The sequence below is a fragment of the Sinohyriopsis cumingii genome, chromosome 3 (assembly GCF_028554795.1).
Source record: "Sinohyriopsis cumingii isolate HCF-2022 chromosome 3, ASM2855479v2, whole genome shotgun sequence".
In the NCBI taxonomy this organism is placed as follows: domain Eukaryota; kingdom Metazoa; phylum Mollusca; class Bivalvia; order Unionida; family Unionidae; genus Sinohyriopsis; species Sinohyriopsis cumingii.
In genome coordinates, this window is record NC_142963.1 from 136,975,845 (window position 1) to 136,994,602 (window position 18,758).

General features: G+C 35.5%; 1 protein-coding gene across 1 annotated transcript in view; it reads left to right on the forward strand.

Annotated features, from left to right (window-relative positions):
- Positions 1–18,758, forward strand: part of LOC149803932 (cadherin EGF LAG seven-pass G-type receptor 2-like) — a 48,619-nt gene that overhangs the window by 19,930 nt on the left and 9,931 nt on the right. The window contains exons 2-5 of the mRNA XM_089954017.1: positions 2,130–2,375; positions 8,249–8,397; positions 11,149–11,245; positions 11,429–11,566. Coding sequence (XP_089810143.1) covers positions 2,130–2,375; positions 8,249–8,397; positions 11,149–11,245; positions 11,429–11,566 — 630 coding nt within the window. The remainder of the gene's footprint in view (positions 1–2,129; positions 2,376–8,248; positions 8,398–11,148; positions 11,246–11,428; positions 11,567–18,758) is intronic.

Sequence of the window (18,758 nt, forward strand, 5' to 3'; positions counted from 1 at the left end):
ATTTATTTGTCAATGATTTAATTCCGCTAACATAAAAATGTTTTTCCTTGGAAACTCATTTCCCAGAGCAGCAGAGGGGATGGACCCGACCCATGGATTTTTCAATAACGACCCCGCCACGGAAACTGTTTCAGATTTATTGAAGTGACCCAAGTTGTCAGTGCAAACTCAACGAGTTTGTCCCTGGAAACTCTTCGAGTTTTCGGGGGACATTTTTTTTTGTCCTGTATTCTGAATAGAAGGGTTTATTTCGTCGAAATAAGCCCTCTATCGAGGAATAGTTTCCTGGAGGGGTTTATTGTGCAAAAAGTTTCGGTCTGTACAGCCCCTCTGCTGCTGAACTTTAGTACAATGAGGGCCATGATTAATACATTGTTTATAGACCATGATCTTCTGTCACATTACACTGAAGTTGATCTGGGTCTGCAGCAGCTCTATGTCTACATCTGATCTTGGTCTGCAGCTGCTCTAGGTCTACAGCTGATCTTGGTCTGCAACAGCTCTAGGTCGACATCTGATCTTGGTCTGCAGCTGCTCTAGGTCTACAGCTGATCTGCATCTGAAGCAGCTCTATGTATACATCTGATCTTGGTCTGCAGCAGCTCTAGTTCTACAGCTGATTAGGATCTGAAGCAGTTGTAGGTCCACAGCAGATCAGGGTCTGTAACAGCTCTGTGTCTACAGCAGGTCTGGGTAAATGCAAGTATGGATCTATAGCACATCTAAGTCTACAGCAGGTCCACATTTACAGCAGGTCTACATTTGCAGTAGGTCTGAGTCTACAGCAGGTTTAAGTCTACAGCAGGTCTAGATTTACAGCTGGTCTGAGTCTACAGCAGGTTTAAGTCTACAGCAGGTCTAGATTTACAGCTGGTCTGAGTCTACAGCAGGTTTAAGTCTACAGCAGGTCTAGATTTACAGCTGGTCTGAGTCTACAACAGGTTTAAGTCTACAGCAGGTCTAGATTTACAGCTGGTCTGAGTCTACAACAGGTTTAAGTCTACAGCAGGTCTAGATTTACAGCTGGTCTGAGTCTACAACAGGTTTAAGTCTACAGCAGGTCTAGATTTACAGCAGGTCTGAGTCTACAACAGGTTTAAGTCTGCAGCAGGCCTGAGTCTACAGCAGGTCTAAGTCTACAGCAGGTCTAGATTTTAGCTCATCTGAGTCTACAGCAGGTCTGGATCTGCTTTGTAATACTTGAATATATTTTACTGGATATTTGACTGACCTGCTGGAGAACATGTTAGGAACAAATTTCACCAACAATAGACTCAGGCAACATTGATTATTCTTATTCTGAGTTAGATAAATGCCAAATTAGAATTTAATGCCCATTTAGAATTTAATGCAGAATTAGAATTTAATGCCCATTTAGAATTTAATGCCCAATTAGAATTGAATGCCCATTTAGAATTTAATGCCCATTTAATGCCCAATTAGAATTTAATGCCCATTTAGAATTTAATGCCCATTTCGAATTTAATGCCCAATTAGAATGTAATGCCTATTTAGAATTTAATGCCCAATTAGGATTTAATGCCCAATTAGAATTTAATGCCCATTTAGAATTTGATCTTGTTTGAAACTATTAAAATTATGTTTGCAGTGAGCAAGGCAAATGTTTGTATGTATTCAAATGTATTATACTATGTAGATATCTGTCTTTGTCTATCTGTCTGTCTTTCTGTCTGTCTGTAAGTTTGTCAGTTTGTACATCTATATATCTGTATCTATTTGACATGTATATTTTGCATAGAGCTTATAAAAACAATACGAGCATGGAGGACTTCTTAATGAGATTCAAATTACAGAGTATTGATAATCTTGGTTGTTTTGAACTTAATACATGTATCTATAAATTTGATCGATGTAGTAAATTGTTGAGGTAAAAAAGTAGTATGTAGGTGAAAATAAAAAAGTATTTTTAAAAAGTGTTTTGGACTAAAAAAACTTGAGACAAATAATATTTTAATGCAGAGTGTAGTAAGATCATTTGAGAGTGATTCACGTTGAGCAAAATCTTGTCTAAAGTGGATAAAAGAGGAAGAGAAAGACATAGGGATTAGAATATAGTAGGTAAATGTTGTGAAATGGTGTTGAGTTATGTATTTCTTTTTTCTCTTCAGCCTTGAACTATGACTCTGCCATCCAGACCTACTCTCTAGTAGTGGAGGTTACAGATGGTACCAACACCCTGACAGTTCCTGTTGCAATATCTCTGACACCAGTCGATGAGTTCGCACCAACTTTCAGCAGTAATGCACATTTGACAGTGGCTGAGAATGAGTCTGCAGGGAAGAGTCTCATAACCTATACGGCCAGTGATGCTGATTATGATCCTGATGATATATCCAGCTATACAATATCCACAGGTACATGTTACTATTGATTGATTAATGTCTAGTCATACCTGTGCTGTTGAATTTATTGCAAAACCCTCTGGTCCTAGGATATGTCCATCATGTCACTAGTGATTGATTAATGTCTAGTCATACCTGTGCTGTTGAATTTATTGCAAAACCCTCAAGCACAGGAATATGTCAGTCACATCACTAGTAATTGATTAATCTCTGAACATACCTGTGCTGTTGAATTTATTGTGAAACCCTCAAGCACAGGAATATGTCAGTCACATCACTAGTAATTGATTAATCTCTGAACATACCTGTGCTGTTGAATTTATTGTGAAACCCTCAAGCACAGGAATATGTCAGTCACATCACTAGTAATTGATTAATCTCTGAACATAACTGTGCTGTTGAATTTATTGTGAAACCCTCAAGCACAGGAACATGTCAGTCACATCATTAGTAATTGATTAATCTCTGATCATACCTGTGCTGTTGAATTTATCATGAAATCCTCAAGCACAGGAACATGTCAGTCACATCGTTAGTAATTGATTAATCTCTGATCATACCTGTGCTGTTGAATTTATTGTGAAACCCTCAAGCACAGGAACATGTCAGTCACATCACTAGTAATTGATTAATCTCTGATCATACCTGTACTGTTGAATTTACTGTGAAACCCTCAAGCACAGGAACATGTCAGTCATATCACTAATAATTGATTAATCTCTGATCATACCTGTGCTGTTGAATTTATTGTGAAACCCTCAAGCACAGGAACATGTCAGTCACATCGTTAGTAATTGATTAATCTCTGATCATACTTGTGCTGTTGAATTTATTGTGAAACCCTCAAGCACAGGGACATGTCAATCACATCACTAGTAATTGATTAATCTGATCATACCTGTGCTGTTGAATTTATTGTGAAACCCTCAAGCACAGGAACATGTCAGTCACATCACTAGTAATTGATTAATCTCTGATCATACCTGTGCTATTGAATTTATTGTGAAACCCTCAAGCACAGGAACATGTCAGTCACATCACTAAATAATGTCTAGTCATACCTTTGCTGTTGAATATATTGCAAAACCCTCTGGTCCTAGGATATGTCCATTGTGTCACTAGTGACTGATTAATGTCTAGTCATACCTGTGTTTATTGTGAAACTCTCAGGTACAGGGACAGGTCATCCATATCACTCTTGATTGATTAATCTATTTTGATACTCTTGCTGCTCAGTAGATTGTGAAATCCTTATTATTATATGCTCAATTTTTTCCCCGTTAACTTTACATTGACAGAATCGTTCAATATTCCCCGATACTGAACGCGCGCGATAATACACATATAGCATTCACGTGAATAAACGAACTACTTTATTTTGTAAATAAACAATGGACTCAGACGCCAGCACTTTTGATTTGTAAACAAATCATGTACACTCACGTAAGAGGCTCTTTACGTTGTGGTTGTTTATTTGTTTCTGAATGAACTAAAACATGTTTCGTGGACTGCAAAAAAGCCCCAGATGTCTTGACATTTTGTGTTGATACAATGTTACGGATTTAGGCTAGCTACTTTGTATAAATGACGGATTTGGTCCTTACAAATAACAAGGCATGTACTGTTTCTTTAGCTGATGATAAGAATGGCAAAATAAAATATACTTACAGTTTTACATCCTGAATTTCCTCAAACTGTTTTTTCTTAATTCTGCAAATCCGAATTACATGAGCCATGTCATAGGTTTTCAATCTGGATCACACATTTCGAAAGTGTGCTGTAATTTCAATGATAAGTGCAATTGCATCCTCCTTACTGCACTCAAAATGAAATACACATTAAATTCCATAGCGTCTTTTTGAAAATTGCAATTGAAAGACTTCATATTTTCCCCAAGTTATGTTTTCAAACATTCAGTGACAGAAACAAAAACACATTTGCAGACGTAAACATGCTTCTCCCACGCCACTTCAATCCGATGTATTTCATGTATAATTTGCACAGATGAATCCAGTCCAAAATCACAAACTTTAGTCGAATCGAAACAAAATACCAAAATATATTCACTCCAGATCAAATGGAAAAGTCGCTGCAATGTGCATTCATTCACAATATGACTGCAAATTTCAATTTTAACTAGACACGCCATTTTCTTTCGAAAGTTTTGTCGACCGCGCGACTAAGTTCAAATTTATCTGGGCGGAGCTATGTGCGCAATAATAATGATGTCATTTTGTAATGTCAAATATGCGCTTGTGTATTTAGTTTGGAATACGGCATTCATTCATTTATATTGTTTCTTGTGGTGTATTTTGTGTATATAATTAAACCTTAGGTTGAATAAAAAAAATGAGCATATAATAAAAAGATTACTGCATTTGTATGGGAAAATAGGAATATTGAACAATTCTGTCAATGTAAAGTTAACGGGGAAAAAATTGAGCATATAATAATTATAGGTTACTGCATTTGTATGGGAAAATAGGAACTCGTTTTGTCGGAAGGATATACTGCACTCACAAGTTCGTGCAGTATTCATTCTGAAAAACTCGTTCCTATTTTCCCATACAAATGCAGTAACCTATAATTATTGGATAAGGACTTTAATTAGATTTTGATTAGAGGTTTGGTTTAAATTGCCCTTGACATGTTAGTCATGGTCTTGTGTATATTGAAATTATTAATAAAATGCAATTTGACTACTGGCATGTTAGAGTAGTTTAAATCCATAATCATTACAGCTACAACAAATTTAGTCAGTCATGTTGTTATCAATTTGATGTATGGTGTCCCAGCTGGATTTGACCCCTATTTGGTCAGATATACAGATGCATGGTGTCCCAGCTGGATTTGACCCCTATTTGGTCAGATACACAGATGCATGGTGTCCCAGCTGGATTTGACCCCTTTTTGGTCAGATAAACAGATGCATGGTGTCCCAGCTGGATTTGACCCCTATTTGGTCAGATACACAGATGTATGGTGTCCCAGCTTGATTTGACCCTTATTTGGTCAGATACACAGATGCATGATGTCCCAGCTGGATTTGACCCCTTTTTGGTCAGATACACAGATGCATGGTGTCCCAGCTGAATTTGACCCCTTTTTGGTCAGATACACAGATGCATGATGTCCCAGCTGGATTTGACCCCTTTTTGGTCAGATACACAGATGCATGGTGTCCCAGCTGAATTTGACCCCTTTTTGGTCAGATACACAGATGCATGGTAATTTTCTGCTTATTTTAATGTGGGTCAAATTTTTTATGCACTGATACTTTTTAATGTGCCATCTATGATAGAAGGAAAGGGTATATTGTCTTTTGCTACTACCCATCAATACATTTTATAAGTCTGCATGTACACACATCTATCAATCAGTCTAGAATCCATTTTATTGTGATAGCACAAAACCTATTTGAACTGGAGCCATGACATTTTGCTCAATTTAACATGGTTAGAATTAGATTATATTTTTGTTGAGTTTCCTTTTATTCATATTTTTGAATGTTCTGAGGAAAACCATTTAGTACAATTTAAGAAAAAGCCACTTCCCAGTTAAGGAGTTAGACAATATGTGTCAAGTAGGCATATTTGCATTCCTGAGCTAGACAAATGAAGTCGGGTGGGCATATTTGCATTCCTGAGCTAGACAAATGAAGTCGGGTGGGCATATTTGCATTCCTGAGCTAGACAAATGAAGTCAGGTGGGCATATTTGCATTCCTGAGCTAGACAAATGAAGTCAGGTGGGCATATTTGCATTCCTGAGTTAGACAAATGAAGTGAGATAGGCACATTTGCATTCCTGAGCTAGACAAATGAAGTCAGGTGGGCATATTTGCATTCCTGAGTTAGACAAATGGAGTCAAGTAGGCATATTTGCATTCCTGAGTTAGACAAATGAAGTCAGGTAGGCATATTTGCATTCATGAGCAAGACAAATGAAGTCAGGGAAGCATATTTGCATTTATATACAAATGTTTTGACCAAATCATCAGGCCATTACCAGAAAGTTTTAATTATTTATGCACTTTTTAAAACTTTTCATCACAGACTTCTTTGACAAGATCATGTTAGCACAATTTGACTTAAACCACTCAAAGGAAACGATGAAATTTGATATGCATGTTTGTATTCGTATGTAGATGGCCCAATTAAATTTTAATATAAAATATAAATTTTCAGACTGTCTACATTTTGGGTGGCTTAGATTTTTGGGTTTCTTTATCTTGAGTTAATCAACATCAGTGGCAACATGGGCCAGTGTCTTCATTGTGGAAGTAGAAAGTATATTACCTGAGTGTGAAAATTGTATTGAAGTAGAAAGTATATTACCTGAGTGTGAAAATTGTATTGAAGTAGAAAGTATATTACATGAGTGTGAAAGTTGTATGGAAGTAGAAAGTATATTACCTGAGTGGGAAAAGTGTATGGAAGTAGAAAGTATATTACCTGAGTGGGAAAAGTGTATGGAAATAGAAAGTATAGTACCTGAGTGGGAAAAGTGTATTGAAGTAGAAAGTGTATTACCTGAGTGTGAAAAGTGTATGGAAGTAGAAAGTGTATTACCTGAGTGTGAAAAGTGTATTGAAGTAGAAAGTGTATTACCTGAGTGTGAAAAGTGTATGGAAGTAGAAAGTATTACCTGAGTTTGAAAAGTGTATGGAAGTAGAAAGTATAGTACCTGAGTGTGAAAAGTGTATGGAAGTAGAAAGTGTATTACCTGAGTGGGAAAAGTGTATGGAAGCAGAAAGTATGTTACCTGAGTGTGAAAACTGCATGTCATGTCATCCTTCCAAGGAACATGGGTTTTGAAAATTTTCATGGATAGTTTTGGACCAACCATGTATTTCATACACAATGCATGTTTACGACTGACATTTCAAATATCATTTAAAGTTTTCCAATCACTTTTATAACAAAAGAAATACATAAATTTCCAAGTATGGCATTATGGTTTAAGTTAATCTTGTTAAGATACATACAAAATTTAATTTTTTTAAACTATGACACCAAATTAAACTATGCTCAACTCACCAACCCAACATCTAGATTCACAGAGTAATATTACTTTTTAATAGGAAAAAAATTCTAGGTTATGCAAAAATTAAGTGATTCATAGCTTCTACAGTGGGTTGGAAATTTAGTATATTGTGAATTGATAAATAATGAAATTTGTGAGGATTCAGTTGCAATATTATCATGGAAATCTTTTAAAAAAGCCACAGATTTGGAAGCTCACCCCAGACTGTATTCTCAAAATTGGATAGATCACCAGAGCAGAAACAGCTAAATCACAGTCTTTATTATGACAAAACAATTTATTGAAAATGAAATTAATTTTTATTATATACTTAACTTTTTATCAAATTTGGATGAGACATTTTGAAGTTATGATTATTTTTGAATTGTTTATGTAAAAATGCAGTTATGAAGATATTGGGGCAGTTCCAACAAGCCAGGCAACAAGCTCTGATCTTGGCTATAGTTACATAAAACTGGCACTTTGTCAGTGATATTCCAACAAGTCAGGCAACAAGCCGTCAGCCTGACTATAGTTACATAAAACTCGCACCTTGTAGTGATATTCCAATAAGTCAGGCAACAAGCTGTCAGCCTGACTATAGTTACATCAAAATCACACCTAGTCAGTGATGGCAGTGGTTAGTTAGCCAATGTAAGTTGCAGTCCATTGAGGTCTCATTGACAGACGAGCATAGTCAACAATCCATCAGAATGTAGATGGTACATATTAGCAAAATCTTAACCACAATAAAGGCACTCTGTGTGATGGCATACATGTAATTGACTTTAATTACTTCACACTCTGTATGAATGGCATACATGTAATTGACTTTGATTACTTCACATTCTGTCCTTTCAGTGAGTAACAGTGGGTCAGGAAAATTTGCAGTTAACCAGCTGACAGGGTTGATCCAGCTGGCAACATCGACACTAGACTATGAGAGTCTTCCTGCTGGAGCCAAGTATTATGAGGTCATAGTTGTGGCAGAGGATGGCGGTGGACTACAGGTATCATCCATGAAAAACTGTTTGATCACACCTGTAAAAGTGAATGAAACATCTGAATATAATTGATAGCATAGGTACAGTTGCTATAGGCATATCACCAGGTAACTTTGGCATATCAGCAGGTAGCATTGGCATATCACCAGGTAACTTTGGTGTATCAGCAGGTAGCATTGGCATATCACCAGGTAGCAATGGCATATTACCAGGTAGCATTGGCATATCACCAGGTAGCATTGGCATATCACCAGGTAGCAATGGCATATTACCAGGTAGCATTGGCATATCACCAGGTAGCATTGGCATATTACCAGGTAGCTTTGGTGTATTACCAGTTACCATTGGCTTATGACCAGTTAACACTGGCACAGTACTAGTTAGCATTAGAGTTTGACCAGGCCAAAAGATTTTAAGATCCTTAAAAATATGAAACATTTGCAAAGAAAGTTTAGATTTGAATTTACATATTTATGTTAAATTCCATGTAAGTAAAGAAAAGCTTGTATATATCATCACAGTAAATGCATAGACGTAAAAAAAAAAAATTGGCTCGTTTTTAATCTGAGTTTTTGGTTCATGCAATTCAGATCATCCACAACCTTTTGTGTTGCATTCTAGACAAACATTCGATGTAAACATTAAATTGCTGTCATGCCTGCTGTTGTTTAATCATTATAATAACCTCATTGACATTACAATGATTTAGTGATGTGTCATTAATAATAACCACATTGATGTCACAATGATTGAGTGATGTGTCATCAATAATAACCACATTGAATTCACAATGATTGAGTGATGTGTCATTAATTATAACCACATTGATGTCACAATGATTCAGTGATGTGACATTAATAATAATCTCATTGATGTCACAATGACTCATTGATGTGTCATTATAATACCCGCATTGACATTGCAATGATTCACTGATGTGTGACTATAAAAGCCTCATTGATGTCACAATGATTCATTGATGTGTCATTATAATAATCTCATTGATGTCACAATGACTCATTGATGTGTCATTATAATACCCACATTGACATCGCAATGATTCACTTGATGTGTCACTAATAATAACCACATTGATGTCACAATAATTCAGTTATGAGTCATAACCATTAACAATGCAAGCATTGGTTTTAGGATACATAAATAGAATGGTTTCTTTATTTGTTTGCTGTTTGAAAGTTACAAGAATTACATTAAAAATGAAAAAGTGCATTTATTAACATTGATGTTAAAACATCATGAAATGTTATCTTCATTGCCTGTCTTTCTTTATGATGATTCATTCTGCATACTTAGCCAGATATTCATCTGCCAAAAAATGTCTAGTTATCACTTTGACTGCTTCTGAGTCTTTTTCAAAAAGTCGATGTTATTCAATTTGCATCATTGAGAGATCAGAATGTTCCAAATGATTTTATGGTGTAACACCTCTAGTGCAAGTTAAGGTTTGCATCTTCCTTTATTACAAGCTTTTCCAGTGATGTAAAAGAATTTTCTGTTTTCACAATCTTTCACATTACTGTATAATAGAACAATTATTAAACTGACTCAATATAGTGCTTTGTGCACAGACATCAACAACCCAGCTTTGCCCAGGAGATTTGGAGAAAATAAAATCATTTGATAATTCCTGAAGGTCAGAAGATATGATATGATCATTAACATGGGTAAAATTATAGTGTACCCTGATCTCATTCTTAGATGAACTGACAAATAAGATGGGGGTTAAAAGTGTGGGAATTAACATGACTGGTGCAAATTTGTAAAAATCTGACTTTAGTCCTTGCAGATTCCACTCAGGAGATGTGTTTCCTATAACGATAATTGTTCAAGCCATGAGTAAGCTAAAAAGGATATTGATGGACCAAAAGAATAGATCGTACATGTGCAGGAGAAGGGTTTTGTTGATAAGATGCTGCTGTAGTGGATTAAAGAGTTTTATCTAAGTACACTGTTTTATATTTTTTAAAACAAAATTTCAGTTGGAGTGCATTTTCTGACATGTAATTGTCAAATGATCTAAAAGGTGTCCCACAACTTATGACACATAAAAATGATGTGTCCCAGAATGTATTGTGCACAAAATAATTACTTTAAAAATTATTTTATGGTGTCCCAACAATTACAGTGTCCCAACATATACAGTAAATACAGTAATACCAATCTGCCATTAAACGTGGCTGTCTCAGTTTAAAATAGGAATCATTAAAATTACTTTGTTTGAAAAACTGTGCAACAGAAACCAAATCTGACACAGATCATCCTGACCTCAAGGCATTTCACCAAATCTGATAAAGATCATCCTGACATCAAGGCATTTCACCAAATCTGACAAAGATCATCCTGACATCAAGGCATTTCACCAAATGTGACACAGATCATCCTGACATCAAGACATTTCGGTATTAAACACATGACATTGATATGCTCTCAAATATAAAGTAAGACACAGAAAACCAAAAAACCTTAAAATATTTATTGTCTCCACATGCACAGTCAGCAGAATTTGAAAGAAATTTCTACAGAAAGTGTCCCACTGACCCAGATTGCTTGGCTAGCTGCTTTTGAACCAGACGAGTAATCTGAGGCCTACTAATGGGTGTCTTGTTTATTGACTCCTTTTAGGTGAATGCTAGTTATTTTGGCCTAGTTGAAGACTCTTCAAGAATTTTATTTTGATATGTGTTTGTAACTAATTCACAAATGGGGAAGCATACATTTGTTTTATTTTCTTGTCAGGGAACTGGGACTGTGACAGTGTCAGTGACAGATGTAAATGACAATGCTCCTTCCTGCAGTCCTGCCAGCCATGTTGTTTCCTTGCCGGAAGACACAGGTCAGGAGTCTTTTTTGTCATTGTCTTAAAAAAAATTTAAATAAAAATAAAAATAACATATATATATATATATATATATATATATATATATATATATATATATATATATATATATATATATATATAATGTTTGTGAAGAGAAAAAAATAATTCTTATAAAATATTGGAATACATTTTTTTCAGCCATTAGCTTGACAGTTATAGCAGCTTTTGGATGTTCTGATGTCGATAGTGGTTCAACCCTGACGTACACCCTGACTCAGTCCCCAGGGACCTCTTTCAGTCTTGACACATCTGGAACACCATTTCTAAAGCTGACAAGTAAGTATTCAATATTGTATAAGAGAAAAAATCTTAAGGCTACATTCATCAACATATATTTGACTGTCCTGCTGCATTCATTGACATATATGTGACAGCCCTGGAAGGTCAAATCAGGAGATTTCCAAAATTTGATTGGATAGCCCTGAAAGGTCAAATCAGGAGATTTAAAAATTAAATTGGGAAAGATTTGAAAGATTTTAAAGACCAAAAGATCTTGTGCGAAGACCTGTTATTATTCATTCATTAGCACAAGATTGTTATCGTGACTACTCATAAGCTACTTGGAGGAATGTTACAAAGACAATGCCCTTTGGACTTTCAGTGTAGCCACCAAGGCAGCCGTATTGAAATCATGTTATTGCAACTTCTTTTGAATTGATACCTCATCAACATATAGCTTTTTCTGAAAGATTTCTTATGTCATGTTTAGTTGATCCTAAATGACATCCAGCACAATCAACATGGTAACCATGGTAGTTGGATTAAACAAAGGTTCTACTGACCAGACTGCTCTGGTGGCCTAAGTGGTTAGAGCCTCCACCTCAGATGTCAGAGGCTGCAGGTTTGAATCCCAGCTGAGTCATATCAGAGGCTTACAAAAATGGTACTAATAGCTGCCTCACTTAGGTGCTCAGCATTAAGAGGTTAGTGTAAGGACTGCTTGGCCTGGTGTCAGGATAATATGACTGGGTGGAACATGATGCTACATGTCTGCGGCATGATGCTGCAGTGCTAGACATCACTATAAATTGCCACACTGCATACATTGTAGCTGTATGTCTGAATAATTGATAAAGCTACATTAAAAATCCAAATCACACACACACACACACACACACACACTACTGATCTCATGCCCAGCATGGCTGCCATTGCTTACAAATGGGGTTCTTCCTAAATGACTTAATATGACATGTAGGTCCAAAATGTAAATGGATCCAGTCTAACCTCCAACATTGTTGCTATGGCAGCTATTTTATAAATGTTGTTTCTCCCTTTGAACAGATCCATACTGACATAGGTTTTCACAAGAATACTTCTTACTGTGTGCAGTTGGTCCAGTTTAAATTGGTGTAAATCTAATCTCACAAAATGGCCACCAGGGCAGCCATTTTGAAAATCTTGTTATGGCTACTCTTCCTGAACAGATGGCTTTATTGATGTGCAGTGCCCACTGAGCCATTTTTGTGACATAATGATCACTTTGGTGTCCATGTGCATGTCCATCAATATGTCCATGTCTTTCTACATGTCCATCTGTCCACACCTCACTGTTAATATTTGTTAATGTAGTTAGTACAGTTGGCAACACAGTCCTGTTACTTAGTATGTGGATACATTTAATTAGTGTGTGTGTGTGTGTGTGTGTGACTTGGATTTTTAACATAGCTTTATAAAAAATTCAGTCATACGGCTATGTTGTCTGCAGTGTGGCAGTTTATAGTGATGTCTAGCACTGGGGCATCACACCACAGACATGTAGCATGATGTCCCACCCAGTCACATTATCCTGATACCGGGGGCCCCGAGTGGCTGAGTGATCTAAAGCGCTCTACATTATGGATCACTGCCATCTCACCTCTGTCTGTGTGGGTTCGAGTCTTGAATTCAGCCAATGTGGGTATGTGAGAAAGCTTGCCAGATGCTTCTCGTGGGTTGGTGGTTCCTTCCAGGGTTTTCCTGGGTTCTTCCTCCACCATTAATACTGGCCACCATGTATAGCCTATCATGCACTGAAACATGGCATTAAACCCTACAACAACAACAACAACCGCGATATCCTGATACCAGGCCGACCAGTCCTAACACTAACCTCTTAATACTGAGCGCCAAGCGAGGCAGCTGTTAGAACAATTTTTGTAAGTCTTTGGTATGACTCAGCTGGGGATGGAACCCATGACCTCCCACATCTGAGGCAGATGCTGTAACCACTAGACCACCGGAGCAGTCATTTAGTTAGTATGTGATTACATTTCCAGTATGTGGATACATTTACTTAATATGTAGATACATTTACTTGGTATGTGGATACATTATTTTAGTATGTGGATAAATCTCCAGTATGCTGATACATTTACTTGGTATGTGGATACATTTACTTGGTATATGGATACATTTAATTAGTATGTGGATAAATTTCCAAAATGTGGATACATTTCCCTAATATGTGGATACATTTAATTAGTATGTGGATACATTTACTTGGTATGTGGATACATTTACTTGGTATGTGGATACATTTAATTAGTATGTGGATACATTTACAGTATGTGAATACATTTTCAGAATGTGGATACGTTTATTTAGTTGGATACATTTACTTGATATGTGGATACATTTACTTAGTATGTGGATTCATTTTGATGTATGCAGCACTAATTTACCAAACTCTGTAATTTGTCCAGTATGAAAATGTTGCCAATCTATGCTGACAAAATGACTGGCATGGTGACCATCTTTAAATTCTTATTGCTTAATCTCTGAAAAAATAGTAGTATCAACGTGGGTTTTCACTAAAACACCTTTTGCAGTTTATAGTTAGTCCCAAATGAAAATGGTGCTGATTTGACCTTCCAGTATGGCTGGTACAGTGGTGATCTTGACATTTTTTTAAATAGTTATTCCTTCTAAACAGATGGTCATACAAACAGGGTTCCATAAAGTACTTTTTGTTGCCATATGAAATTGGTCCTATATGACATTAATGCCAATTTAACCTCCAAAATGGCTGCTATGAAATTACTTCTGATCTGACCTTCAGTATGGCTGGCACAATGGCCATGTTTAAACAATAATTTTTGTTGATCCACTTGAACAGATTGGTATATTTAAATTGGCTTTTTACAAAACACTTCCTGTCAGAGTATATACTTGGTTCTATATTTAAATTGGCTTTTTTACAAAACTTGTCTTGTCACAGTGCTTGTTTCTGTGTTTAAATTGGCTTTTTTACAAAACTCCTCCTGTCACAGTGATTGGTTCTATATTTAAATTGGCTTTTTACAAAACACTTCCTGTCACAGTATTTGGTTCTATTTATTGGCTTTTTACAAAACACTTCCTGTCAGAGCATGTACTAGGTTTTATATTTAAATTGGCTTTTCACAAAACTTGTCTTGTCACAGTGCTTGGTTCTATATTTAAATTGGCTTTTTACAAAACACTTCTTGTCACAGTGCTTGGTTCTATATTTAAATTGGCTTTTTACAAAACTTGTCTTGTCACAGTGCTTGGTTCTATATTTAAATTGGCTTTTTACAAAACACTTCCTGTCAGAGCATGTACTAGGTTTTATATTTAAATTGGCTTTTTACAAAACTTGTCTTGTCACAGTGCTTGGTTCTATATTTAAATTGGCTTTTTACAAAACACTTCTGTCACAGTGCTTGGTTCTATAGTTAAATTGGCATTTTACAAAACTCCTCTCCTGTCACAGTGCTTGGTTCTATTTTTAAATTGGCTTTTTACAAAACACTACAATATGTATGTGTATGATGCCAATGACAGTAGAATTGGTTCTATGTGAAATGAAAATGGTGCAGATCTGACTATGATTTTATGTTTAAGCAGTTTTTTCCAATGCTTTGTGAGTGCGATAACACAAACAAGTATGAAGATTTTAAAAAAATCAAATGCAGATTATGGATAAATATTAAGAAAATACTGAATAATGTCAGATCAACAATTTTAAAAAAAAACTGTTTTAAAATTTATTATAGATCAATCAAACTTGGGTATATCTTGACATTTTCTGGATCAATTCTGTGATATTTTGTCCATCATAACTGGAACAAGGTCAAAGCCATGAATGTTTCAAGAATATTTGATACAGTTTCAATAATTAGCTGTTATCCAAATAAAAGGGTTGTAGAAAGGGACTTTTCATGGATTCCAGAAAATTTATTTTGATCAGCATAGCATCAGTTTCCTCTAGGGGCTCTTGTTAGTATGTGCCAGACAAAATCAAATTTCTACATATGATTAGGTAAGATATATCCTAAGAAGTACAGGAGTCAATAAAGTCTGTGTATGGTAAAGTATGTAACATCATTACTTCCTATCCATGCATTAAACAAGCAGTTTGATCATGTCTTTGTATGGTAAAGTATGTAACATCATTACTTCCTATCCATGCATTAAACAAGCAGTTTGATCATGTCTGTGTATGGTAAAGGATATAACATCATTACTTCCTATCCAGGCATTAAACAAGCAGTTTGATCATGTCTGTGTATGGTAAAGTATGTAACATCATTACTTCCTATCCAGGCATTAGACAAGCAGTTTGAGAAAGTCTTTGTATGGTAAAGTATGTAACATCATTACTTCCTATCCATGCATTAAACAAGCAGTTTGATCATGTCTGTGTATGGTAAAGGATATAACATCATTACTTCCTATCCAGGCATTAGACAAGCAGTTTGATCATGTCTGTGTATGGTAAAGTATGTAACATCATTACTTCCTATCCAGGCATTAGACAAGCAGTTTGATAAAGTCTGTGTATGGTAAAGTATGTAACATCATTACTTCCTATCCATGCATTAAACAAGCAGTTTGATCATGTCTTTGTATGGTAAAGGACATAACATCATTACTTCCTATCCAGGCATTAGACAAGCAGTTTGATCATGTCTTTGTATGGTAAAGTATGTAACATCATTACTTCCTATCCATGCATTAAACAAGCAGTTTGATCATGTCTGTGTATGGTAAAGTATGTAACATCATTACTTCCTATCCAGGCATTAGACAAGCAGTTTGAGAAAGTCTTTGTATGGTAAAGTATGTAACATCATTACTTCCTATCCATGCATTAAACAAGCAGTTTGATCATGTCTGTGTATGGTAAAGGATATAACATCATTACTTCCTATCCAGGCATTAGACAAGCAGTTTGATCATGTCTGTGTATGGTAAAGTATGTAACATCATTACTTCCTATCCAGGCATTAGACAAGCAGTTTGATAAAGTCTGTGTATGGTAAAGTATGTAACATCATTACTTCCTATCCATGCATTAAACAAGCAGTTTGATCATGTCTTTGTATGGTAAAGGACATAACATCATTACTTCCTATCCAGGCATTAGACAAGCAGTTTGATCATGTCTTTGTATGGTAAAGTATGTAACATCATTACTTCCTATCCATGCATTAAACAAGCAGTTTGATCATGTCTTTGTATGGTAAAGGATATAACATCATTACTTCCTATCCAGGCATTAGACAAGCAGTTTGATAAAGTCTGTGTATGGTAAAGTATGTAACATCATTACTTCCTATCCAGGCATTAAACAAGCAGTTTGATCATGTCTTTGTATGGTAAAGGATATAACATCATTACTTCCTATCCAGGCATTAGACAAGCAGTTTGATCATGTCTTTGTATGGTAAAGGATATAACATCATTACTTCCTATCCAGGCATTAGACAAGCAGTTTGATCATGTCTTTGTATGGTAAAGGATATAACATCATTACTTCCTATCCAGGCATTAGACAAGCAGTTTGATAAAGTCTGTGTATGGTAAAGTATGTAACATCATTACTTCCTATCCAGGCATTAGACAAGCAGTTTGATCATGTCTTTGTATGGTAAAGGACATAACATCATTACTTCCTATCCAGGCATTAGACAAGCAGTTTGATCATGTCTTTGTATGGTAAAGGATATAAAATCATTACTTCCTATCCAGGCATTAGACAAGCAGTTTGATCATGTCTTTGTATGGTAAAGGATATAACATCATTACTTCCTATCCAGGCATTAGACAAGCAGTTTGATCATGTCTTTGTATGGTAAAGGATATAACATCATTACTTCCTATCCAGGCATTAGACAAGCAGTTTGATCATGGTCCCAGTTTCCATGTCAGCATCGCTACAGGAAAGTGGATGATCACATCTCCACTAGGTGTATCCTCAGTTAAAGCATACATATATAGAGCTAGGTCATAGCTTCCACTACTCATGACATGGGTATGATTCCTGCTTGGAACAGATTATAACTTAAATGTGATTGATTATTCAGGCATTTTGGGTAAGTCTTGTTTCGTTCCTCTTTCCCAACTCCCATATTTGGTTTGGTATAGGGTAAGTAGAAAATGTGCTTGGTTTTGCTTTTTTTTGGAGTGTTAGGTTTTAATGCCTATAACTAAAGACCTTAAAGCAGGATATATAAGCTGACAAAAGATGAATTTCAGAATACATGTCTAACATAAATAATTCTGGAAATATGGGTTAAAATGTTTGGAGATGCACAAGATGCTTCAGCAGGTGTTACAAAGTTGACAAATGTCCATAAAAATGTCATTCACCAGTTTCTTGAGCATTTTAATGAATATGTAACTTTTCCTTATTATGCCATAATTATTGTTCATTATTTTTTCATTATTGTGCCATAATTTATCTGTGTTCTGCAGATTTGGTAAGTTGAGAATTATTCAGTGACATTTCTCATTGATGAAGTGTTTTGCCTTTTTCTTTTAGAATTGCAAAATTACTAAATTGCTTTGAATGAATTCCATCCCTATGCTAATAACTTGATGGCATTAGCAATTTGAATTACCTGTACAGACATACACACAAACACACACACACACATCTCTCTCCTTCTCTCTCTCTCTCTCTCTCTCTCTCTCTCTCTCTCTCTCTCTCTCTCTCTCTCTCTCTCTATATATATATATATATATATATATATATATATATATATATATATATATATATATATATATATATACATACAGAGAGAGAGAGACAGAGACAGAGAGAGTATATATTGTTGGATTCAGACATTTGGTGTTGTATTTTTTTTTTAACATTGATGGGAGGGATGGGAAGCATTACTGACAGAATTGATCTCCCACATTAGAGGTTCAAATGTATACCTAAAAAGTAAAAAAAAATAAACTGATAAAATATGTGGAAAAACGGATACATAAAATTCTTTAAATATTTGTTAAAGCTTTTTTACTGCAATGTTTTTCTTTTCACAATTTCATCTTAATCTTCATCTTCATAGTTGCCAATTGGCTGAAAATCTTGACTATTCATGCCATAGAACTTGATCCCCTATGTCTTCAGTATAAAGCATTGTTCACATTGACTATAGCCCTAAGATGCCATGATAGAATCATTATATATATATATATATATATATATATATATATATATATATATGGCCTTTTT